The sequence below is a fragment of the Rattus rattus genome, chromosome 3 (assembly GCF_011064425.1).
Source record: "Rattus rattus isolate New Zealand chromosome 3, Rrattus_CSIRO_v1, whole genome shotgun sequence".
Classification (NCBI taxonomy): domain Eukaryota; kingdom Metazoa; phylum Chordata; class Mammalia; order Rodentia; family Muridae; genus Rattus; species Rattus rattus.
In genome coordinates, this window is record NC_046156.1 from 198,615,412 (window position 1) to 198,642,210 (window position 26,799).

A 26,799-nucleotide genomic window follows, 5' to 3' on the forward strand; every position below is an offset into this window, starting at 1 on the left:
TGTAAATAAAATGTTAATCATTCCCTCATTCTTGCTTGTGTAATGTAGAATTGAGTTGCAAGGGATGTGTGTGGGGCTTTTTGACTGTTTGCTTGTTTAGGACAGACACATTTTTTTATTAGGTTATCTCTACAACTGACTTTCTATAGCTCATACAAAACTGAGTTTGTATATGTAGGATGTGATTTCATAGTGGCTTATGAAATGACACGAAAGTGACCAGATACTCGTTACTCTTTAGTATCTCCATCTGTCTGGTCTGTGAAAGGTGACTTGTTGAAGAGTAGGCAAATACAAGCTGTAATTCTGAATTCTCGATGTTCATAGTCATGTAGGGAAGGCTGCACGCCCACCAGGCATGTTACAGCTGCATCATGCGTGTGCTCACGTGTTTCAGAGCTGATGCAGACGGAGGTGCACCACATCCAGACACTGCTCATCATGTCTGAAGTCTTCAGGAAGGGCATGAAGGAGGAACTGCAGCTGGACCACAGCACGGTGGACAGGATCTTCCCCTGCTTAGATGAGCTGCTGGAGACTCACAAGCATTTCTTCTTCAGCATGAAGGAGCGCAGGCAGGAGTCCTGCACCGGCAATGACAGGAACTTTGTGATCAACCAAATCGGAGACATTCTGGTACAACAGGTAAGAAGGGTGTCGAGCTGGTCTCCGAACCCAGATGTTTGCAGAACTCCCGTTTTAGATTTATTCATTTTGTAACTATGAGTGTTTGTCTGTGTGCACATCTGTGCACTTCGTGCATGCCTGCTGACCACGGGACATGGTATCAGGTCCCCTGGCACTGGAGTTACAGATGGCCGTGAGCTACCATATGGGTGCTGGTAAAGAAACCCAGATCCCCTGCAAGAGGAACAATGTTCTTAATCTCTCAGCCATCTCTCCAGCTCTGGCTTGCAGACTCTTTATTGATTTAAATCCCTTGGAGAAATGGAGTTGATTTTATTATAGTTGCTAGGTAGGGGTCAGGGGCTTTCCTTTATCGGGTGTTGGTTGATCCTGGATATATAACAGATGCTAGAGAGTTTCTGACAGCCAATGAGCATCTCCTGTTTATGGCTCAGGACCTGGCTTGGATTATTCTCTTGTCTCCACCAGATACCGCAGTCAAAACTAAATTCCATTGTAAGCTTTGCACCCTGGACTTCTTGATGTGAGAGGGGGTTTCTTACAGCATAGGTTCTCTGTAGTCTTTGATTTTTCTAAACTTACTTTGATAAGGGTTCTTAAATGCTCTCACCTCCCCTTCTAACTCACCACACACACAAGAGGTAGTGGGAAAAAAAGGTTAGTAGGGGGAAGTGGACCTGTTTAGAGATAGTTCTTTGGGGGCCATTCCAGTCTTCGTTGTTAGGATATCAGCAGTTCGCTAGCCAATGACCAAACACAGATCAGTAGCTACAGTCTAGTCCTCTCAGCATCCATCAGCAGCGGCAGCTCAATCCAGAATAAACCAGGAGAGGCTCCACTGAATTGGCCAAATCTACAGAAGTATAAGAAACCACCGGATCACCACAGGAAGTTCTACGAAGTCACGGCAAATGAAGGTTAGCAATATGGCGCAAAGCTAACTGACGTGTGAGCATTGTCAGCAACGATGAGTGACACAAAGCGGGGTGAGCTAACTGATGCACTGGCTTCCTCCCACTGTCTGTAGGGTCACATTTATATTCTTCCTAGACCTCATGCATCCTTTCACATGTCTGCTTCAGCAAAACATTGTTTCACATATCTGCTTTAGCAAAATACCCTCGCGCCTGTGTGCCCCAGTAAAACATCATTATGGTCTGAGTCTCCAAAGAAACTAGAAATATCCGCTTTGATTCTCCAATAGTATAAGAGATGGGTTCAAGTCAAATACTTGTTCACCCCAGGAAGAAGGATATGAACCCTTTATAATTAACCTATAAAACAAGATAAATAAGTCTCCCTTCAGGTGTTTGGGATTTTTGGAGTATCACTGAGAATGGGTTGTACTATTGGCTAATCCAGGAACAGTAGCCACCTCCATTTGGCAACAGCATTAGCTCCAGATCTCCCTGAAGGGCTTCTTGCCAAAAGCGAGCTCACTTGGAGTGAGGTACCATTTTGATACGGACGGGACCATGGGTTCCTTGTGCGTCTCACGGAGCTTCCATAGCATTGTGAGGTGGATGCTGTTTTCCCACTGTCTTGGTGAAAACAGCAGGGGTCATGGCGGTCTTTAGCTATCTCCCTCTCACAGGTGATGGCCTGGGGACCGAGGTCAGAATCTCTCATCAAAAATGAGCCAAGAATCTTCAGCAAACTGCAAGGCAGCCTTTACTGTCACGAGATTGCGAGTCCCAGAACAAAAGGGTTGTTCTCATTTGTTTATTAATATATTCCAGCAGGGGACTTGGAGTGTTTATTGAATGACTGACTCACGAAGGAGAGAGAGAGAGAGAGAGAGAGAGAGAGAGAGAGAAAGAAAGAGAAGGAAGGGAGGAAGGGGGAGGGAGGGACAAAGATAGGTAGACGGGCAGACAGACAGACAGACAGACCAGGAACTCAGCAGGCTGCCATGTTTCAGGTTGGGGAAATGCCTGCGGCACTTTGGGAAGTTCCTGAACCATCAGCCTGTTGCTTTAGTGTGCCTTTTCCTAGGTAGATGTTGGTGTCACCTTCTCTAAGAATCGCAGTATTTTAAATGCTCTCACTCTATCCACGGCAGCCATGGGCTTAAGCTGTTGGTTTGTATGTGAACGACGGAAAAGTCGGTTCACTGATGGCATGGATGGAATTAAATACAGTGTTCTAGATGCCTACACGAATGTGGGGACATGTTGCCTGGTAACCACTCTTGCATGTCCAACGGTGTGAACGTCTGTGTTAGTAAAAACCTTCAACGAAAGAGGGACCTGCTTTGCAGCTTACAGTCTGAAACCCGTTCTGTCCCTGTCATCCATCGGAAACAGGGTGACATGAGGGACTTGGCAATGCAGTTTAAATAAAATTGGTGGGATGCCGAGAAGGTTCAAAACTGAAATGGAAGGTTTTAATTCTGCCATTTGGCATTATCTGAATTTCTATTTCCTTAATATAAATAAGATTGTCTTTTTCCATGTTTAATGGAAATGTGTGTCTCTATCCGTTCTGCATTTAATTTGTGTGGCTAAAGCAGGGACAACAGTCAGGTCATTGGCCTCACTGGACGTGGGCCCAGCAGCCTCATGGTTAAGGCATAGATTTCTCTTTTGGGGAAAGGGTGAGCCCACGTTCCTGCTCCTTGTTGGCATGCACAGGGTGGTGTGTCTAAGGCAATCGTTCCTTCGTTTTAACTTCAGGGACATAAGGCTTACCCGAGAGTTGTTAAAAAAAATGAGGCTCAGTGTTCTGTCTCTTCGCGGTTTCCACGGGAACGAGCTACGCTCTGAGATTTGCTAAGTAAAATTTTAATTGCTTGCATTATCATTCCTCCAGCTGTAACAAAGCTGTCCTGCCACAGTCCTCATGCTAATGTCCACACCCTCAGACAGTGTCCTTACCATGAGGTTTCCGACTTCCCCCTTGCCCCTGCTCCCGTCTCCTCTCCAAGTCCAGGAAACTGTTCATTTCTGTCATTTTCTAAGACATTGTATAAACGGAAATACATAGCATATAATCTTTAGGGAATTGGCACAGTTCTTTTAACCAGTGGTTCTATATGTCAGTAGTTAATTCTTTTTTCCTAGCAAATAGTATTCCATGGTGAGCGTATACCCTGCCTTTCTACATTGCTCACTTATAAGAAGACATCTTGTCACTTCTAGTTTATACCCATTACAGACCAACTTGCTCGTTCAAGTTCAAATCCAAGTTTTGACTTTGTTGGAATAAAATCTAAAAATGCAATTTCTGGATTTTCCAGTTAGTTTTTTTTTTTTTTTTTAAATGAGTTTTGTAAGATTTGTTCACTTGTATTTCTCTCCTTTTCTGCTTTTGTACAATTATAGAAAGGCAGTTTTCCCCATCCCCACCCCCAGTGAGCTGGTTTTTGTGCCTTTGCCAGAAATCCCTTGTGCCTGGGGTTTCTGTTCTGTTCTGCAAGTCCTGCGTCTGTATCTCTCAATTCTGACCTGAAGATGGCAGCTGTGTAGTAATCTGGAAAGTTAGACACCAGAGCCTTCCTACCGTACTGAGAACTTTTTAGATTTTTTTCATTTCCGGTAAATTGAATAATCTTAGACATATTTACAAAGAGCACGGCAACTCTGTTAAGACTTGATTAAACCCGTATCATCTACCCAGGAAGTATTGATGCCTTCATTATATTTTTGTATTTGTCATATTATTTTGATTCTTCCATTCAGTGAACTTGATAAAGCTCTACATTTAGATTTTTTTTAAAAAAATTTAAAAATTAAATGGACACGGGTGTTTTGCCTACATTATGTCTGTGAACCACATTTATGCCTGGTACCAGCAAAGGTCAGAGGAGGACACCAGATGCCCTGGGAGTGCAGTTACAGGAAGTTGAGTTTCCATGTGTGTGCTGGGAAATGAGTCTCGGTCTCCTACGAGAGCAGCAGGTGTTCCAAGCTGCTAAGCCGTCTCTCCAGTGCCCAGGCATTTAGAGTTTTGAACTAGCAGTTTTTATACAAGTGTCTTCTTAGACTTTATTTTAGCAACCGTGGTTTAAGGATCATCTCTGCAGACATGCGATCCCCCACACAGATAAAAACTGAGCGAAAGAGAAAAGACCAAAGATGGCAGAAGGCGCTCTAAATACTTTTCCAGGGAGGCTGTCTGTTGCAGTGACCTTCCTTGTGGACATGATTGTGTAGAATGATCACGATCTTAAAAAAAAACTCGTAGCTAAATTGTGTAGCCAGCCCTCCCAACACTGCCCTATGTCTCTGGATCTTGCGAAGATCTCCCTCCAGGTCAGGCCGATGGAAACGTTCAGCCACATCTTTCCTCCTCCCCACAGTTAACAAATTAGCACGTCTGTTATTTTCCATTCTCTTCTCATCATGGCTAATGATCACCTGGGATGCCGGGCATCCGGCGTAAACAGTTTTAATAACGAAACTGCATGAAAACGGAGCAAATATTAAAGCCTCGGATGTTTCCATTTGACTTTCGGATCATTAGTTTGGTACAGTGTTTTCCCGTTATGCCGGGCCTCCCTACTTACCCATTTGCTTTCATTTTAATTTAAGAAGTGCCTAGGGGAAGGAGAGTGATCGTGCTTGGAAAATCCATGGTGCTTTGAAATACACAAAAACTACATGTTCTCTTCTCTCCGAACATAATGTGTGCATTTAAAAAACCATTTCGGAAATGTTCTCAGTTTTCAGAAGAAAATGCAAGCAAGATGAAGAGGATCTATGGAGATTTCTGCAGCCATCACAAAGAGGCCATGAGCCTCTTTAAAGAGCTCCAGCAGAACAAAAAGTTTCAGAATTTTATTAAGGTAGGCGTTCTTCCAACTCGCTGGGGAGCAGGAGGCCCGTGCGGGGCAGTAGTTAATGTTTGAGTCTTAATGATCTAAACAAGTTTCGTATCTCAGGAGATACGAAACAAGTTCTAAACAAGGTCTATTTCTCAGGAGAAGGAGATGGAAGGTCTAGATGGCAGTGAAATATTTCTCCCAGACAGTTTCATTTGCTACCTTGTATCTGTGAGGCCACGTTCCCCTAAGCTTCTGAGAATCTTGGCGATGTTCTGGGAGTGGTTTCGTACCCCGACAAGTGGGGTATTGGAAAAATCGAAGCAAAAGCAGACAGAATCTGTTTCCCCCATGGATTTGCTTCAGAGTGGACTCATTTAAACGGAGTCCATGATATCTTATAATTTCATCTGTGTCTTTCTGAGCACTTTATCATCTTTCAATGCCTCATGGTGACATTAGCACAGTTAAATTAGCAGGCATTGATATCCAATATTGTCATCTCTTGAAACTGTATCATTAAGCCAGGACCTGGCCAAGGGCCCTAGATGCCTATGGATGTTTTGTCTCTAAAATCCCCCTTTCCTAGAATTCTCTTCCTCCTGTCTTCCCCCACCTTTTCCCTTTATTTAAATGGGTTCCTCTATTTTTAATCTGTCATTTTATGAGTTCTACCGTATTCTCTTCTGGTTTCTTTTCATATATGTGTACAATGGGCCTTAAAGACTTAGATCTTTGAAATGTTTAAGAAAAGGATTGCCGTGCGCAGAGGGACGTTAAGTGCCACAGTGTGTGAAAATAAAGGTAGAGAGAGACGTGTTAGAAGAACAAGTAGCGGATACACGCAGATTTCTGTTTCAAAAGCCCATTCTTGAACCCCGTGTTGGCTTATTTGGGAACTAGAGCTACAGTGCACCCTGAAACGGTTTTCCACCTCAACTGTAGTGGTTAATGACAAGTACAGAATGCAATGGCTAGGTGTGCTTTTTAACTAATGGCGATTGGGGTATATAAACATGTATATACTTTCCAAGATCCGAAATAGCAACCTGTTGGCCCGTCGCCGTGGAATCCCAGAGTGCATCCTGCTTGTCACCCAGCGCATCACGAAGTACCCGGTCTTGGTGGAGAGGATCCTGCAGTACACCAAGGGTGAGAGATTACTTCTGGGGCCCTTGTCTCTCTTGTGAGCTTCAGCCACAACTGCGGGGTCCTGCGGAATCTCGAGTGCTGAGTCCTTCCACTCACAGATGCTTTTACTGTGGGCAGTCTTTTAAAGCCTTGGGGTTGGAACTCGTTCTCAGAAATTGCTTTCCTTTTTATTTAATTTCGTTTATTCTGTGGTGGGGAAGCAGGACGCATGGCGTATGGGGGATGATCAGAGACCTTGCAGAACCTGCTTTTCCTTCTACCACTTTTACGATTCTTTAGAACTTAGTGCCCGAGAGAATATAAAAATACCATTTGGAGAAAGCTTCTGTTTTCCTCTCAGCAAGAGAATGAATACAAAAAAAATGAAGACTTTCCATTTTGTGTTGTGTGGATTTTCTTAAGGTTCTGCAGGACCCCAGGGACTAAACTGTGTCAGATAATGTCAGTCAATTAACCTCGCCCCAGGATTCACTTCCATGCCACGTTCTTGTAGATGAGATAGCAACGGTGGCTGCTTCCCTTAACAGCGTGAGCAGCGTCTGTGAGTTCTGGCTCTCAGCAGTCATCGAGGTACCATACAGATGCCCTCTCCTCAGAGCAGGCTTTGCCAAAGAGGAGGCTCAATCCGCCAGCCTCCTGGGGCCTCCGCCATTGGGTCACATGACTGTTAATGGAGTGGCTCTCAACTTCACTAGCTGTCCCTTCACAAGGGACCGTGTTTACTTGCAGATTCAAGTCAGTGGGTTTGAGTGGAGTTCAAGGGGTCATTTGAAAAGACCTCTTGGGAGGCTGGTGCTGTTACATTTGAGTTGTGAAGCATTAGGGGAGGGTGATTTGTAAGACTTTGAACCTTCTCTTGGAATGACCCTGGGTCATCTGGTAATTCAGCTTCGCTTTTCTTTCCTAGTTTTGAAATAGTTTCTTTATAAGCAAACCCCCTCTCTGGAAGAGAAAGGCGGTCAAGCAGTGAGGTGTGTTCTTTGGAAGGCCGTGATCCCCTTTGAACTGTGGGGATCTGTGTGCTCTGTGGGTGTTCTGACGACGCTCCCAGCATCTCTGTGTGCACGGAGAACCTCCAAAGGAAGAGATTTGGGGGTGCTGATTCCGCTTGTCCTGGCTGCTGCTCCTTCTAAGCATGTGTTTCTGCAGCTGTAGGCTCCGGAGAGCCTTTGGGTTCACTGCCAGTCATCCCCCCACCCCCACTTCCTCCCTTCCTTTTAGCTCCTCAGGCCCAGGCACCTGAGCAAACATCAGCTGATTTTTATCATCAAATACAGAAAGTAGCTAAATTCCCTTTCATCTGTGGTTTCCAGAACCTATTTTCTGGAACTCCCCCAGACCTTTCTCTAAAGACAGTCTGAGGTGAGAGGAGTGGCCCCTGGTTTAAGGAGTGACTGGAGTGCCAGTCTGTTCTGTACGCATGCGCCTCACTGACTTCTGTGAGGCAGAGTGCCCGGGCCCTCTATATACTGTCGTTTCTTTCGTAATCAGAAGAAAAAATGATAGGTCAAGAACATTTTAATTATAACATTCATTAAGATCCTCAATTTTATGCTAATACAGCTTTGAATATATATAATTATAATTAATATATAATATAATATATATATAATATATATATATATAATATACACACCTCCTGTACTTGTTTTTGTTTTTTTAAGAACCCAGAGGACACATGAGTCTGGGGCCATTTAAATCACCCTGTGGCTCCATTTCAGAGGACATGAGCTTGGCCCACAGCTGGCTTCAGTCATTAAAAATACAGCGTGGGAGCATGAGGTCACTTGGTTACCTGTTTCTAGGAAGGGAGGTGTGTACAGGTTACTCCAAACATAGCCTCTGCTTATATTACATATTATATATATTTACTATATAATTATATTACACACATGTATACATATATGTATATGTATATGTACATATATGTGTACATGTGTGTATATATGTATACATGTGTGTATATGTATATATGTGTATACATATGTGTATATATATCATATAATGTATGCTACTTTTTTCTTGCTGTGACAAAATACCAGGTAAGAAGCAGCTTCAGGAAAAAAAGGGTTTATTTTGTAGCACAGTCTGGGAGACACAGTCTGTCATGACTGTGGCAGTAGGGACATGAGGTCGCTGGCTGCATTTGTATCTGCAGATGAGAAGCAGAGACAGAGAGAGAGAGAGACAGAGACAGAGACAGAGACAGAGAGAGACAGAGAGAGAGGTGTGAGTGAGTGAGTTGCAGTTCTGTTTGTTTCTCCCTTTTTGTTCAGTGTGGGTCAGCAGGCCATGCAACAGTGCTCTCCTAAGCGAAGCTGCCCCAGGAACTCTCACAGAAGTGCCCAGCAGCATGCTTCCTGGTTAATTCTAAATCCAGTCACACAGACAATGACGATAAACTACTGCACTGCTAAAGAGAGCGGGCTTCTCCCTGGAAGCCAGAAGCCTTATTGCCAGCTGTTGCGTGTCTGCCAATGCAAATCTCTTCTCTCAGACATTGTGCTGCTTCTCTGTGGTGATGCAGAGAGCCGCTAAATATTTAATTTAGTCCAAAGCCTTTCTTATGGCATCTCTGTTACATTTAAAACCTTAAAAGGAACAACCACTCTCAGTATTCTGGATTATTATAATTGTCTTTCTTTTTTCTTCTTCTTGCAGAAAGGACCGAAGAGCACAGAGACCTGTGTAGAGCTCTTGGCTTAATTAAAGACATGATCGCAGCCGTGGACCTGAAAGTCAGTGAATATGAGAAGAACCAAAAATGGCTCGAGATCCTAAATAAAATCGAGAACAAAACATACACAAAGCTCAAAAATGGCCACGTGTTTAGAAAGCAGGCGCTGATGAGCCAAGAAAGGGCTCTTCTGCACGACGGGCTCGTTTACTGGAAAACTGCGACAGGCCGTTTCAAAGGTACCCTGGCTTCGCCAAGGCAGCCTCTCCTTTCATACAGGTTACTCCTTCAACACAGGACAGGCTTTCAAGAGAAACACAGCCCTGACTCGTGGGCACCCCTGCACAGACCCTTGACTTTTTCCGTTGAGACATCAGGTTGTGAAGTTCAGTAGGTAACTGTGACTAGATGACACACACATTTGACTGGAGCTTGCTGTCCCAAGCAAAGCCCTTCACGTGTGCTTTCAAGATGTCGGAAGCCAAGGGAGTCGTGAGCTCTGCACACGGTCAGCGTAGAAATATTCTGCTAAGTGCGGATTGAGGGTGGAGGGGAGAAATGAGGGAACCCTCAATGCCATCTGTGTTATTAACACAACACATTTACCTGCACACAGGCACCAGGGTAAGGGGGAGAGGAAGGACTTATTCTATGATAGTTGTTCTTCCTCGGTGGTACAATTTGCTAACAGACTTAAACTCTGTTAGTCTGCTGAGGGTCCTGAGCTGGTCATTTCGGTTTCTCCAGGTCTTACACTCTAGCTCCCACCTTGTCTGTCCCGGACTTTCTTATACTTCTAGGGCCTGAGAACCAGATTTGTGCTCAAGTCTCCCTCCAGAGACTCTGGTTTTTACTGGTTAAGATCTCAAGTCAAGCTTTAATTAAGGTTTGCCTGTTCAGTTTCTACCACAGCCTCTAAAGACCTTGCCTCTGGCCTCCTTCATCTTCATCACGCCCTTAGGCAAGGAGGAGAGGGGGGAATTATAGTTGCCTGAAGGTCTTTGCCCACCAGAGGATGGGCAGGCTTTGATAGAGGTTCACACAAAAGCGTTTGCTAAAGATCAGCTTTCAGGGTCGCATTGGAAATCTATTCACCGCCATCCACACAATGTTGTTTCTCTCTGCCCACAGAATAGAATCACCTGTTTGGATCAGGGCATGTGGTGGTTCTAGGAGGAGACATAGTCTTGCAAAGTTTCCAAGGGAAGCAAAGAAATCAAGTGTCACTCAGACTTGAGCAGGTTGGCCCTATCACTTGATTCGGAAACTACTCCCTTACTTTTTTGTTCCCAAGACAGGGTTTTTTCTGTGTATCCCTGGCTGTCTTGCAACTCACTCTGTAGACCAGGCAGGCCTTGAACTTGCAGAGATCCACCTGCCTCTGCCTCCTGAGTGCTGGGATTAAAGGTGTGCACCACTACTGTGCCCAGGGCTCCTTTACATTTTCAATTAGCTGCATTTCCTCCTGAAGGCAAGAGCACGAACCTTCTTTCAGAGGGGAGGCCTGGGTGCTGACACGAGGTCTTGTTATGTAACTCAGGCTGGCCTCAAACTCACGATCCCCTGGCCTTAGCCTCCCAAGTACTGAGACTGCACATGTCCCTCAGTTTTCCATCTCAGAGCCTTTTTTTTTTTTAAAGATTTATTTATTATATATAAGTACACTGTAGCTGTCTTCAGACACCAGAAGAGGGCATCAGATCCCATTACACATGGTGGCTGCTGGGATTTGAACTCAGGACCTCTAGAAGAACAGTCAGTGCTCTTAACCACTGACCCGTCTCTCCGGCCCCCTCAGAGCCTTTTTTTTATGTAGGACTTTTTTTTCCTTTCTTTTTGAAAACTGTGCTCTTAAACATTTTCTAGAGCTTCACCTCTTAGTACAGTCCCACAGTTTACACCATAGTACCACATTTAAAAAACACACACTTGAACAACGTTCTATACATTTTCCCATGATAGATCTTAGCTCTCATAACGAAAGTTTTTTCTCGTGTGTGTGTGTGTGTGTGTGTGTGTGTGTGTGTGTGTTAAGTAAAAGTTTCATAGGATGTCTTTCATTTTTGTTAAACTGATTTAAATATCAGTCGTGAAATTAAAATAGCTGGTAAAGGCATCTCGACTGCAGTTCCCTTCACTAATACCGTTGTGTTTCTGTCTTCGAAGACATCCTGGCCCTGCTTCTCACCGATGTGCTGCTCTTCTTGCAAGAAAAAGACCAGAAGTATATCTTTGCAGCTGTTGTAAGTACATGACCACGCAGTGCACAGTGTTTACCAGGTGGTGCTGTATTCCCTTCAGCAAAGCCCAATGTTCCTAACTGAAAAAAAAGAAAGTTGCTTGTCAAGAATATGCCCATACCGTATCCCCTCTGCCATAGCGGATTTCATAGCTGCTTCCGCACGCGGTTTAGTCAGTTGAAAGTATTGTGATGCTTCAGCGTGGATGGCAAACAGACGCTGCTCTCAGGCCTCCAGCACCTCCCTGCCATCTGGCTACCTGCACTCAGCTCTTGGCAACGGAGGTATCAGTATCGGGCTTAGGTCATTTCCAGCAACTCGCTCTTCTTTTCCTGCCATTTGCTAGCCTTGTCTCTAAGGTACCATGGTAATACCCTTCTTCCAAACAAGAGAACCCCACGATTTCTAAAAGAGAGTGCTTTTTTCCACTGTTCACAGTGCTAGGGAATGGGTCAAGGACGTTTTTTTTCGTACTACACAAATGTTCTCCCCCCTGAGCTGCAGCCTCGGGCTTTAAAGAAGACCCTTGGTCCTGACACGGCTGCTTCTAATGACTATGGTCATTCGTGTGTCCCTTCCTTTTGCAGCATGTAGATCGGTCTCACAGGTTAGCGCATTATTAGATTGTATCCTACCACTGCAAATTATCTTATCTTACCCAGCTGTCTTGGTCAGGGTTTCTGTTCTTGCGCAAACATCAGGACCAAGAGGCAAGTTGGGGAGGAAAGGGTTTATTCAGCTTACACTTCCACATTGCCGTTCATCACCAAAGGAAGTCAGGACTGGAACTCAAGCAGGTCAGGAAGCAGGAGCTGATGCAGAGGCCATGGAGGGATGTTACTTACTGGCTTGCTCCCCTGGCTTGCTCAGCTTGCTTTCTTATAGAACCCAGGACTGCACCCACAATGGGCTGGGTTCTCCCGCCCTGATCACTAATTGAGGAAATGTCTTACAGCTGGAGCTCATGAAGGCATTTCCACAACTGAAGCTCCTTTTTCTGTGGTAACTCCAGCTCGTGTTAACACACAAAACCAGCCAGTACACCATCCTCTGTGTGTTCCTAAGGGTACAGAGGAGAAAAAAATGTCACAGTTAACTGCTTGCTGGTGTCATGGGGCATTCCGTTCTGCCCGAGAGAAACCAAAGCACAATGCTTGGTGTTTAGTGCGTATCCGGTGATAGGCTGTTGTGTCTCTTAGCGCAATATTACTCTAAAAAAATTGAATATTTTTGGAAAATTCAAAGTTTTAATAAAGTGTTTCTTTGCTGTCCAAAGAAAGCAAAAAAAGCATGTCTGATCAATGATGTGAGAGGGAGGGACTGGAACCTGCCTGCCTGCGCTCAGCTGATTGGCCCAGGCGGCTTCTTCCTCCCTCTCCTCAGCACCCAGCTGCTGACGACAGCAGAGGGTAGTGTGGAGCCTGACAGACACTCTGTGCCCCTGACCTAGTTGACCTTCATCTATTAGAGATTTCACTAAAACTTTCCACTTTGTCTACCAACCTTCCCATGCCAGTACCTGGGAAACCCTGAAAGAACACAGAGGAAACCCAGGACGATGGACTCATTGTAATTAACCTATGCGCTGTTGGGGGCCAAGCTGAAGAGACATTTTCACATCACACCACTGTAGAAAAGATTTCATTAGATCCAATCACCTGAAAAGAGGTGAATCCTGCTTCTTGAGTGGTCTAATCCTCCCAGTGACTTGCAGGCTGATCAGGAGTTAGGCATAAGACAAGGGCAGACCGTGTTTCCTAGAAATGGAGTTAAATGTGGATTCGGATCTAGCTGTGATGTTGATTTGAGGTCTGACGTGACTCCTTGGTTTATGTGTGCTATCTATGGAGGAGAAGCAGGGCTAGGGATGCCAACCCACCAAATATCAGACTGGGAGTGTGCAGCCTTAGCACCCTTGGGTAAACGCTCTGGTCATGGAAACCAGAACATTGCTGTCAGTGCTGCTTCTAGTAGTCTGATACAGACACGCATAAGGTGATGTTGAAGAGCAAAGGAAAAAGTATTCTCTTACCTTTTGAGAGTCAAGTGTACCCTACTTTGAGTTCACATGTCTCCTTATTGCGTTTATCTGATAGCAGCCTATCTCCAAAGCCTCTCACAGTGATTGACTGAGGGGAATGAATCATTAGCTCGGAGGCTGCACGCGTCTGCATTTCCTGGTTCCCACTGTAATGTTTAGAAATTTGTCCTCATACTAGGACCCATAGTCGAGAGTCCTCATTTCCTTTGCCCAGAAGAAAAGAATCTTAATAGGACATCTGAAATGGACACCATCTCCTTCTGATAAAGGGGATGTAGAAGACATGATGAGTTTGGAAACTACTGGAAGTATATCAAAGCAATAAGAGGAGAAAGTACTGTCCATACAGGAGAGTACTGCTGTGCGTGCATGCACGTGTGCGTGCGTGCATCTCTCTCTCTCTCTCTCTCTCTCTCTCTCTCTCTCTCTCTCTCTCTCTCTCTCTCTCTCTCTGTGTGTGTGTATGTATGCATGTGTGCAATTACCCTCAGAGACCAGAAAAGGCTGTCAGATCGCTGGAGCCAGCTTTATGGGTGTTCGTGAGCCACCTGATATGGGTTCTGGGAGGCAAACTCCAAGTCCTCTGAAAGATTTACTGTTCTCTACCCTGGAGTCATCTCTCTGACTCCAATATAATTTTTTAAAAAAAAATCATTCAGCTAGAAATGGAATCTAGAATAAAGTTGGAATATGGCACCCAGGAAGACTATCTTGCCTATTAAAGAAGGAGATTTCAACATTGAAGATGAACATGTTCGTCTATGAGTTAACTTCAAAATAGGAGACAAGCTTGGGGAGTTTTTGCCTCAGTGGAACCACAAGCACCAGTGGAGATGGGTGGGGTAGCAGTTGGGCTGGAAGTGGCCTCTCCTTTCCTCATCCCCTTTATCAGAAGGAGATGGCGTCCATTTCAGATGTCCGCAGAGGTGTAAATGAAGTCAGTGGTGAGTGTGATGAGGACACCGACAAGCAGTGGGGACTGTCCTCAGCTAGTGAGGTGCAGGCCTAGTGTCATGGTGATCATGCTTACTGAGCTACAGCTGACATTTATAAATTAAACGAGGATATGGTCCTGGACAGCACAGTCTTCTGCTTCTGCTAAGCACCTCTAGCTCTAGGGTATTTCTAAATGGTGGAATTCCTACCCACAATGTTGGTAACATCATCATCATCATCATCACCACCACCACCACCATCATCATCAACACCATCATCATCATCATCATCTCATCATCATCATCAACAACAACAACAATGGCTTAAACATGCTATGGTACAAACAAAATATCCCTGCAAACCGCATGAAGCCCTGGCATCATCAGTGTGATGTGTTCAGAGCTGATGTGTTGCCTTCATTCCCGGGGACGGTGAACCTTGTTTATCACTAGTGTTTATAGAGTTAATATGAACGATGTCAAGCATGCCCTCGATGCCTTCTGGTTGCTATGGGTTTAATTCATCTCCCTTTATTTATTCTTCTCTTTTGAAACATCTTGCCACCACCTCCCTTTCTCTGAAGCACTAACCGACCACTACTAATTTCACATTATGTCATATCAAGCAACTCAAACTCCATTTGCATTTTAACATACTGCATTTCTATACATAGAAAGAGGACGCCAAAAAATACACCTCCAATACTAAAAGGGATCTTAATAATACTTAAGAGGACTTCTCTATTCCAGAGGGCAGGATTCGAGGTCTTTGAGACCGATTTACCTTCCATTTCCAGAGGCCAAACGTGAGACTGGGTAGACCAGTAGTCTGTTCCATCATGATGTCTCCTCCTCCCCCACTGCTCTGAAAAACATGAAAAACACTCCAGAGATGCCTCGGCCAGTGACACCAGATGCAGCCCAGGCATCTGAGAAGTCACTAGTGGAGAATATAGAATGGCAAACTGTGGATAAAGCCTTCGCTCAGTACACAAGGGACAGACAAAACCACATGCTGTAGTCATCTCTGTAGACAGTGGTAGGATCCGCAGACCAAAGCAGACTCCATAACTCCCACGTAGTTTCTCATCCTGCAGATGCTCCTTTGGCCCTTTTTTTAACCAAGGCTCTTGAGCCAGGTGTGGGACTATTAACATTGTCAACTACATGGCTCCAAGGCACAGCTTGGAGGTCCTGCAAGACCACAGTAAATGCTGGTAAAAGTTATTTTCTTATACCTTGGACATCAACTCTTAAAGACTTTCTTCCAATTTCCCAGATGGAATTACGTTAAATCCATTCTGTAGACATTAATCGCATGCCTGTCCTGTGCAAGTCATGTGACTGGCGGATGAAGATGGGTTAGGGCCAGACCTGTTCACCAAGCGTTCGTCTGGCTGCTGAGGAAGAGCCACCTACGGGTAGAGCTTCAGTGGTTCTGGGGCTGAGATCTACAAGGCTTGAGCAGAAGAGGCTGGTGATGTCTAAGGACTCTCGGATCTTATCTGCCCGTTTCCACATTTTATTTGATTACCTTATTTTCTAGGGTTTGGTTTCTATCATGGTCTTTTAATTACTGACAAATCCGATGGGTTCCAGGTCCCCATCCTTCCTTCCCAATCTCATTGCAATATCAGATATACCTTTTTTTAAATTCCCTTCTTCAACTACAGAGGTTTCATTTTTTTCCCTCACCCTCTGCTATTCTTAAAATTGCTCTTTGAAATTACAAATCTTAAAAAAAAAATTACTTATTATCTGTATGTCCCTGTGTGGGTATAAATCTTTACTGTGGAGACCGGAAGAAGGCATTCTATCTCCTGGAGCTGGAATTATAGGTGGTTTTGAGCAACCCAATGTAGGTCCTGGGGACCAAAGTCAGGCCCTCGGCAAAAATAACATTTTCTGTTAACCACTGAGCCATCTTTTCAACCTCTAACCTGCCAACCTTAAGGGTAATTATCCCCCTCAGTCCTCATTCTCCATTTGCTTTGGTTTGAGTAAGAACTGCCCTCTACAGGCTCCCGTGCTGAATGCTGTCTTCAGTTGCTTGTGCCAGGGGAGAGCTAATGTGACATCTGCCTGTTCTCCGCTGGAGACCCTCTGAACTTCCGAAGCTCTTCTCTGGGTTTAGAGACAGCACAGTTTCACCTGTGCATCCTCTCGATTCTCACAGGACCAGAAGCCTTCAGTTATTTCCCTTCAGAAGCTCATCGCTAGGGAAGTCGCCAACGAGGAGAGAGGCATGTTTCTCATCAGCGCTTCGTCAGCGGGTCCCGAGATGTATGAAATCCACACCAGTTCCAAGGAGGAACGGAATAACTGGATGAGGCGGATCCAGCAGGCAGTCGAAAGGTAACCTTGCTGCTGTTCATCTATGCAATGCCCTTGTTCAGTTGGCGAACGTGTTCTAACCATATCTCCCCGGCATGAAAACTTTGCCTCAGCCAGAATTGCCTGCTCCCTGACCTTTGCCCCTGCCTGCCGTAGCATGCCGCCTGCACCCCTGCCCTCTGCACATCTCCCTGCATGCCGTGCCTCCCCGCTCTACCTGTGTGCTTTGGTGTGGTTCCTGCTCACCTGCTCCATGAAGACCCTTCGGTCCAGGTGTTCCCTGTTGTGCCTAAGATGCTGTCTGTCACACCCACTTTCTAAGGCACTGATTTAGGGCCCGCCCTCTATTTCCTGTAGTTGTTACCTGTAGGTATTCGAGTTGTTTCTGTAGACTGGAAGCTCTTTCAGAGCAGGGACTGTGTCTTCTGTTTCTCTGTGTGCCCAAGGAACCATTCAAATAAATGCCTGGTGAATTTCAGTTTTCTCAGTTAATGTATTGCTTATTACTTGTGCAAGGATGGTTTTGATAAACGAGGGGCAAGGGTGGGAGTTATAGTTACTACTGGTAATTTGATGAGTTGGATGAGCTTGACCTTCCGTAAGTCACTCCCATCTCCACCACATCTACCCAATATGGAGGTCTACTATGTGTCCCATGATCCTTCTATTCTAGATCCATCAAGAGGAGTTTCATAATGGTACAAAACCAAAAACGCTATTACCTTAGTTTCACTGAATGATGTAATGCCACTGTTGCTGCTGCTGATGGTGGTAGTGGTGGTTGTGGGGGCTGGGATATTTGAACCACCCTATAGAAACTTTGAATCTATGTTGGCATATGTGAGTACCCAAGAAAACTAATCTCTCAGAAGGGAAGAACAGTGAATTCTCTTTGTTCATTTTTTGGTGTTGTTGTTGCTTTGGTCTTTTTGTTGGTTTTACTTTTCATTTTTTTTTTTTGTTGTTTGTTTGTTTGTTTTTTGTTTTTTGTTGCTAGTTCTCTTGCTAAGTTTCTACATTTTTTCTAATAAGCTTGGAAATCCCTGAAACTGGTTTCAGTGATGCCTTGACTGTTGTCTTTTAAAGTTGTCCAGAAGAAGAAGGAGGAAGGACAAGTGAGTCTGATGAAGAGAGGCGGAAAGCTGACGCTAGAGTGGCCAAAATTCAGCAATGTCAAGGTGTGTGTACAGCTCTGGCTGTGGTCTTGAATAGCAGGGAAATATGATGTCATTAGAGAAGGTGACGGCACTGGTTAATTGCGTGCACCCGAGGTTCACACCCCCCACCCTTCACCAAAACCACCGTCAACAGACATGGTCCACGTGACTCAGGTGCTCATGCAAATTCAGGCAACACACATGAGGCAGTAATTATGGGCCATGTGGTGCTGGCGAAAAAATGGAGTTTCTGCCATGTCAGGCTTCTGTGACTGGACAAGGAATTCAATGGGAGGGGCCAGGGGACATTGTGAAGATAATAGGTATGTTTATCTTACTAATTCTCAACTCCAGGCCTTACGATAGAGTCACTCAGGGAAGTCTGTAAGAATTTCCTGTCTGCTCCCCAACTTCCTTAACTAGCAGAAGCAGGGACTCTCTGGATTCGATGCCAGTTAGGGTCTCTAAACTTTAAGACTCCTGGAGGGGTCTGGGGAGATGGCTCAGTGGTTAAGAACTCTTCCAGAGGTCCTGAGTTCAAATCTCATCAACCACATGGTGGCTCACAACCAACTATAATGAGATCTGATGCCCTCTTCTGATATGTCTGAAGACAGCTACAGTGTACTTATATATAATAAATAAATAAATAAATAAATAAATAAATAAATCTTTTAAAAAAAAGAGTCCAAGAACACACTGAAGTCAGGTGAAAATTAATGCACACAAAGATGGTTTAGAAGAAGAACCATAAACTAGCTTTGGCTTTGACCAAGAAGACTAAGGCTTCTCAGCCCTGCACTCTTCACCCCTGGGAGCCTTCACATACTCCAGAGAGGGCTGCCTCATGTCTCCTCCCTGAGCTGGGTATTCAGTCTTACTAGAAAGATGTCCCCATAAAGAAAAAATAGCTTTGCGAGGTTTTCCGGAATTTGGGAAAGGAGAGATGTTGAGTCACTCGCAGGAGGTCGCAGTTACGAGGGAAGGCATCGGAATTTGAATCTGGGTCTCTCTCGCCCAACAAAAGTGCTGGGCCAGAATGCTCGCTAAATCATGGCGACTTGATCTGCACAGCAGGCTTGCAGCAGGCTCACGATAACCTCTTGCGATGGATACTCTTCCTCAGAGATTCTCAGCAACCAAGACCAGCAGATCTGCACATATTTGGAAGAAAAGCTGCACATCTACGCTGAGCTTGGGGAACTAAGTGGCTTTGAGGATGTCCACCTAGAACCCCATCTGCTCATCAAGCCCGACCCGGGAGAACCTCCCCAGGCAGCCTCCCTGCTTGCAGCAGCCCTGAGAGAAGGTGAGTTGCACTAGAAATGATTTCGCTTTTTGGATTGAGAATGTGTTTACCGGGTCCCACAGCTGTGCACAGTGGCCCTGGTGCCGAAGCGTAGCCAAATGAACCAGAATACTTATTCTCATAGAACCTATGTGCCCGAAACTTCAAAGGTAAGTATGTTTGATTCGAAGTATGAAGTGCTATGAAGAAAAATACGCAGAAGTGGAGAATCGTAGCGCCCTTGAGAGGGAGTGGGAATTCTTCACATTCGGTGGTCAGGACCACTGGCAACAGAAGCAGTCATAGGCAGATTTGGGACGTGTTTGGGAAATAAAGTGGAGGAGGCTGACAGCATCCACGAAGAAAGCCTTGATGGAGCAAATCACCTGCTCTCAGACTTAGCGGGTGCTTGCTCCAGCTTCTTTCACCCTATCAAATCTTCCCGAATGCGGGGCCGGAAGCCATGGGTGGATACACTCATGGGCCCTGCTGCCCAGGGGAACCACAGCAGTGGAAGCACCATGGAGGCCACAGATGAGAATCCGTGCTGTGTCACTGGTCCATACCTGACTGCAGGGATTCTTGCCAGGGTGGAGACGTTTAAACAAAGATAGTTGAGCTCACACTCTGAAAAGCCCCTTTGCTTTGCTGTTTTCCCTCCCTTCTCTTCCTGAATCCCATCGCCCTTCCCTGTAGAACGTCTTCCCAGTCCCAGTATCCGCTGTGGCTCTCCTGCGCCCCCGTGTGGCCACAGCTGCAAGTGTCTCTTTCCCATTTTCTTTGAAGTTCCCTCCATTAGTCATCAAATAACAGTGGATGCTCATAAGTCGTTCCCTGACCCGAATGTGGTCTAAATGGATGGAGGATACTTTAGAAATAATTACAAGGTCCTTTGGCCTATTCCACGTGCTAGCCGAGACTCCTTTATGTAAGTAAACATGTCTCCTTTGAGGGGGTAGTAGTTCCCCAGAGGACTAGAACACAGATGGGATTGTGTATCATTAAAAGCAAGTTTGAAGAAACACTCCTGTGAGAAACAGCTAGTATCTTAGTAACAATGTTTAAAATCCCAATACTCGATAGTGTGTGGATAGTAATTGAACTACAAGGTTTTCAGAATACTAATTTACTGAAAGCTACATTTGAGATATTTAAAAAATTATGTTAAATTCTCTATGCAGAAGGATGCTGCTCTCTGTTGGTATAGAGTGCAGGGCTACGTAATTTTTCCATAAGGGGCCAGCTGTAAGTAGTTTTGTAGGTCACACCCTTTTTGGGATATAGGCCTATGTGTTCATGAACGTGTGTTTGTGCAACTTTTATAACTATGAACGCAGACTGGGGACATAGTACGTGGATACAATCCTTGAAGAACATGGATGGAGCCTTGGGTTCAATTATTGTGTCGTATAAAACAGTCATGGTGACACATGCCCAGAATCCTGGCACTTGAGAGGTAAAGGCAGGAGGGTCAAGAGTTCAAGATTCTCCTCAGCTACATAGGATGTGGACTACCCAAGGTTCTCTTTTAGAGGAAAAAGAAAAAAAAAAGAAGACTAAACCCAAATTTTAGTTTTCTGGGTTGTATAACAACAGTTGCTGACCAAATGTGGTTTATCGACTTTCGGTGGATCACAACTTCTAATCTTTTGTCACCGCGTTGCAACAAGTGGCCGTCTCTGACCTTCATGCTCAAAAGCCATGTTATAATCAATGGCAAGAGTTACAGTTGAATTAAGTCATCAACTCACAAAACAATCACAATGTTTTAAGTATGTTTACAGTTTTAAGTACGGATACAGCTTGTATCGAGCTTTATCTGTCATAGCCTGGGGCCCATGCAGCCCAGCAATTGCAGGTTGGACACACCTGGTAAACTGAACCCTCTCTCTGCATGGTTATTGCTCTAATTTAGTTTTGTTTTTCTCCTTCATAGCTGAGAGTCTGCAAGTTGCTGTGAAGGCTTCAAAGCTGGCTGATGTAAGCCAGCCATCTGAAGAAGGCCCTGGAGGGGCCGTCCTGTCTGACACACTCAGTACACAGGATGCACCAGCATCGCCGACTGCCTGTAAGTGACAGTGCAGGCCTTGGCCGTGAGCCTGCGCACAGCCCCAGTGCACACGGTGGTCGCATAAAACAGATGCAGTAGCTACCTGATTTCAGGGGGACTTAATGTATTTTTTGTAATTAGAAAAAAAAAACCCTTGAGAATAACCATGCTGGCCATAAATAGCTATTATATGTGACAATGAACGGCACTTGTATTTAAAGGACAAAGACTTACGTTGGTAGGCGGTACTGTTCTGTCCTCCAGCTAAGCATTGCCCCACCCCAGATCATACCCTGCCTGGGGTTTCATGACTTCTTGGATGAATTTTTGAAAGGACTTCCAAACCATTTTTGTAAGGGTCCCTGCAATCCATTAAGCGAACAAGTGTTTGAGTAAAATCTTCTGGGCGTCAACTAAGGAATCATAACTCAGAAAGCTCGAATGCCTCCCCTACCCGCATGGTGCACAGACAGGATAGCTGAACAATTCTTGTTCGGTTTTTATGGTACCAGGATTATAGAACCCAAGGCCTCGAACGTGCTAAGCGAGCCCGTCTACCACTGACATACAGCCCTCCCAGATATTCTTCTTCACGTTGGAATACATTCTGGATTTTGAGCAGATCTCATCTTATGATCCTCCTGCCTCCGAAGTGATCAGTTTACAGGTGTATTCCTCCACATCCAGCTGTTTGAGACGTTTAAAAATACCAGGTAGAGCATGAACTTAGCATCATCACCGAACCCAAGTGTGGCGTTCTATGTGTGGTTTTAAACTAAATACTGAATTCCGAAAAGGATTCTAAGAGCATAGAGAGTATATTTTTCATGTGAAGATGGCAAAAACCTTACTCAGAAAGAAAATAATATGTGTGATAACATGTCTGAAATAGCTTTTTTTCTCTTTCTTTCTTTTTTTTTTTTTTTTTTTTTTTTTTTTTTTGAGACACGGCGTTCCCACGTGGCTCTCACATTGACCTCAAATTTACTATTGGAGTTGAGAACGGCCTTGAATTTCTGATTCCCCCAAGTTCAAGAATTATAGGTATATGCTACCACAGGCATTCTATTTCAGAATTTCTGCAACAGATCCCTTAGTTTGGTTAGAATGCCTAGAGGCATTCCCCCCCCCCCGTTTTGTTTTATTACGAGCGCCCGAAATTATGTTCCCCTCTCAGATTCTGCTTTATTTAATCCCGGCTTTCTATTTTCAGAATGTGCACATATGGTTTTCATTTTGAACGGCCGGATTCACCAGGGGAGTTGTACTGCTCTGGGTGATTTCCTTCAGAAGAACCTCATTATGCCGTTGAGGAAGTGCACTCTAAAAATACAAGGGTGCGCTGCTCCCAGCCCCGCCCCAGGGACAGCTGAGAGGCTCCACGGCCCCTGCAGCTGTTTGGAGCACTCTAGGCCCTCTCCTCCCTCTAGGCAGGACAGTGAGGGGTCTCCCTGTCAGAACCTACATTTCAGAGCCTTCCAAAGGGATATTCCATTTGCTAGACCCAGAACAGCCTGCTGTTAGGATCAGGCCCAGAGGCATAGGGTGAACCCACATGCCAGAAGCCGTCCATTTTGGCTTGGCTTGGAACATGGCACTCTGAGAGTTTGATCTCTATATAGTTGTAAGGGCAGAGGGACATTCCTCAAGGAAGGTTCGGGGATGAGAGTGGCTTTGCAGAGGGGCTTCGGGGAGGGCCTTTGTGAAGCGAGCCTGTCGCTCTGAGGTTACAAGCCGAGCTCATCAGTATACTTACTGAAGGAGACTATTATAACCTACTTTCTAGAATAGTCAGGCCATCGGAGACCCTGTTGCCCACCCTGAAGCTACACCTGGGGTTACAGAAGCTCTACCTTTCTCTCCCTGCTTGGCTCCACGTCAGCTTCCTCCAAGGTTTAACTGTTAATGTGAGGATGTGGGGGAGAGGAGCAGATTAGTTGGAAGATGGCCTGGACCTCTCTTTAGGAGTTAGGAAGTCGCTATAAACTGTCCCCCCACCTCATTGCCTAAGCAGTGCTCAACTTACAGCCACTGAACTTGGTGTTTCACTTGGTTCTTTTGAAATGGGTTCCCACTCGCACAAAGCTCTGCTTTGGAGGAGGATTTTGAAACCCTGGGCAGCTGCCACTTTCTAATGGGGATACAAGTGATCTTGTTCATTTCAACAAAGGGAAAATGGCAGCTCCTTGTTAGAAATAAAGGTGCGTGATGACACCACATTTTTTTTTTAAGTTTATAAACATCACAAAATGAACATCTTGATCAAGGCCCTGGTCAGATATTGCTCCAATGAACTGTGTGTGTGTGTGTGTGTGTGTGTGTGTGTGTGTGTGTGTGTGTGTGTGTGTGTCCCAGCTTTGAGAAGCCTGGTTTGAAGCAGTAAAAGGTAAACATAGCCCAGGTTTTAATTGAAATCTGTAAAGAAATGACTGCCAACCGAGGTTTCATGGCTAAAGGTAAATTTGTTTTTGTGACGGGTTTCTGTGATTTCCTAGGTTAAATGTGTACAGTGTAAGTGTAAGTGTGTAAATGTGTAAGTACAGTGTATTTAACACTGTAAAGTGTTAAATCTTAAGTGGGAAATGTGAGCAGAGCTGAAGTGAGGAGAAACTGAGGCAGCTCTCGGTTTTTATGACTCTGAAACAGTAAAGCATTGGCCACCTCCGGCCTTCTTAGAACAGTATCCCTTTTGCCTCTGGACCTGCCTTCTAAACCTTGTCCATCCGCTGCTGCTCCTGCACTGGCCACAAGGAAGCCTTTTACGGACCTGGGTCTTCCAAGAGACCTTGCTTTTATTCCTCTGGGCACCTGTTTTAAATTACTTCTTTCCCAGGAGGCTTTTTCCTATTAAATGAAAGCGAGATGTAGACTTGGTACCGCAAACAGCACATGGACACCTGAGCAGAGCCTAAGAAAGAAGCACAATTAAAATGATGGGAGACAAAGGACGCTATTTTGTATCGCTTAGCCTGTAAGCTCAAAGAGAGCAGGGACCGTGGGCTGCCTTGCGCTCTCTAGCGCCCCCTGTAGGAGCGCTCAGTATGTATTATCTCGTGATAACTTATTTTGAAGTGTGCCTCAGTTGTGTATAGAAGACCCAATTGGCTGGCTGATGTTTGATGTTGTCCTTTTTGTTTCTGTCTCAACGGCGTGCTTCCGGCATTAGTCACAGAAGGGACAGAAGGAAGAGGCTGTTGGGATGTGGATCCCCGGCTCCAGGGTGTGGTAACGGACTTGGCGGTCTCTGATGCAGGGGAGAAGGTATTGTTAATTGTTAACCAACTTGCTAGTAACCAGAACCTATTGCTTTGTATACAAAGTAACTCCAGCTCTCAGGCAGAGAGTGGATTGAAAATACTTTTCTGAATTGTTTCTGATCCATTTAAATATCTATATTGAAACTTTCTAAACTTCTTCTTTAAATGTTAGTGGTCTTTCTATATCATGTAAGTGTTAAAAAAAACTGAAAAGTTATTAAAAAACAAAAGGCTTGAAAACCGTCATGTGTATATGTGTGTCTGCACTCTGACTTCCGGCTTACTTTCTGCACTGTAAACCTTTGCTTATCCCCACTACTTCTGGTAACTCTCTGCTCAAGAGGTGGCCCCGACATCGGGATGCTTCACCACCAGATGGCGCCCTTGGAGCTGAACTGATTTCCACTTTGGGATTTCCACTTTGCTTCTGTTCTCCACTGTTGACCCTCCACTCCTCACCCGTTCTCCACCTTCCTCTCGCAGACTTGGAATCCACATAACCACCTCTTGCCTGTGCCACGGTGTTCTCTGATTCTTGATCTGTGCGGGCTGTGACTTTCTGTAGAAATTACATGCATACAGCTTCCTATTAACTTCGAGTATGTGATTTCATAAGCAGGGGAGAAATAACACTGTGCTTCTGGCGGGCGGGGAGTCAGGTCAAGAGTTTTTACTTTGTCTAGCATTGATTTAGCTCCATTACCAGGTATTAATGTGCCCAGCGTGGGACTATGGCATATGTATGTCATAGATGCAACATTTTACTGTCACATGGCTTACAGATATGTGACATAGGACAGAACCAAGCCTTGCTTTCAGAATTTCACAGAACAGCCACCTCTGATTTACATTTGCAAAGTTCAGAGGCCCAAGTCAATTTATGAATAGAGAATTTTGCCCTACTTACTCTGATTGTAAGCTTTGAAGTGTTTGTCTTAAATGGCCCCTGCTTTTCCGTGTGACCTTCACTTTGAAGTGTGAAGTGTGCTGCTTTTAATTGCTCTAAGGTTTTAGGGAGGAAAAATAATTGGTCGATGGCAGCTTAATTCTGTATAGGAAATGGCTTGGCTCCTACCCCTGACTCACTTACGGGTGGAGAAGTGAGTTCAGGTTTCTCTTTCTATTAACCTCTGGAAAAGCTGACACTTGGTAGGGCCTTTTGAGAATGGAAATAAACAGATACACAAAAAGATCACTTGGCTAAAGCTTTAAGCAAGAATGTGATGGATGCCTTCACTAGCGTCCTTAAAAAGACTAGGTTAAAACAAAATTCTGAAAGAATTAAAAACAGTAACTCAAGGGTAGAAATTCTCAATGATCAACTGCATTTACTCAATAAGACCACCAGGTGGCATATGAAGTCCATTAGAAAGACGATGTACGCGTTCCTGCAGCGTCAGAGGTTTGAGCAGTAAGTAACCAAATGTAGCACAGTCTAACTCATTTACTTCTTCGTAGAATATAAAAATTGGAAATATCATGGTTTTTACTTTTTGTTTGGTTTTTGTTGTTTTTGTTTTTAAGAACTTAACCACCAAACCAGAGTGCTTTAGTCCTGGTGTCTCCCATACACTTGGGCAGAGTTCTAAAGCACTGACCTCCATCTCTCTCTTCTACCTTTGTCCCTTCCCTGTTAAGGGACTGATTAACAACAAACTCCGTACAACAGTGTGAAGGAAAAGGAGATTGGGCTCACGCGTCACGAGGTTACGCTAAGTGCCTCCTTTAAGCAACATGGTTGACTTTCTTCAGGGCTTAGCATGACATGTGCTCAGACGAAAGCCAGCGTCATACAGGAGGCTGTAGGCTCTTGGAGGATAGGGAAATGATGGCTTCCTAGTTCATGAAATGTGGAGTTTATAGTGTTCGTTATTAAAGAGAATGTGAGTGAGAACAACTGACAGTCATTTCTCTGCTGAGCGCCCCTTACAACGCTAAGCACCATCCTTCCGTTTGCGGATATAATAGTAAATGCATAAAAACCTTACTGTTCATTGGTTTACTAATGAGAGAAGACAGACAACGCATAAGCAAATGCTTAATGCACTTTGGGGAACTAGAGCTCTCGGTATTTACACGTTCGCTGATGTTCAGTGGTGTGAAAGAGACAAAGTCTGAGGCATAGACCCCCATCCCCAAGGAGAAGATGGCCAGTGTCCTCCGACTTCACTCCTGGGCTTGAGCTGGCTGGTGATTTTTGAGGTGGGATCTGGAGAACGGGGACTAAGCGCTTCCTTGGGGCTGCCTCTCTCTAACCA

The 26,799-nt window shown here is 44.9% G+C and overlaps 1 protein-coding gene across 1 annotated transcript in view; it reads left to right on the forward strand.

Moving 5' to 3' along the window:
- Window positions 1–26,799, forward strand: part of Arhgef28 (Rho guanine nucleotide exchange factor 28) — a 295,945-nt gene that overhangs the window by 230,356 nt on the left and 38,790 nt on the right. Inside the window, exons 22-31 of the mRNA XM_032898997.1 lie at window positions 398–645; window positions 5,312–5,434; window positions 6,445–6,562; window positions 9,224–9,478; window positions 11,406–11,482; window positions 16,632–16,810; window positions 17,876–17,967; window positions 19,073–19,255; window positions 21,171–21,302; window positions 24,451–24,545. Coding sequence (XP_032754888.1) covers window positions 398–645; window positions 5,312–5,434; window positions 6,445–6,562; window positions 9,224–9,478; window positions 11,406–11,482; window positions 16,632–16,810; window positions 17,876–17,967; window positions 19,073–19,255; window positions 21,171–21,302; window positions 24,451–24,545 — 1,502 coding nt within the window. The remainder of the gene's footprint in view (window positions 1–397; window positions 646–5,311; window positions 5,435–6,444; window positions 6,563–9,223; window positions 9,479–11,405; window positions 11,483–16,631; window positions 16,811–17,875; window positions 17,968–19,072; window positions 19,256–21,170; window positions 21,303–24,450; window positions 24,546–26,799) is intronic.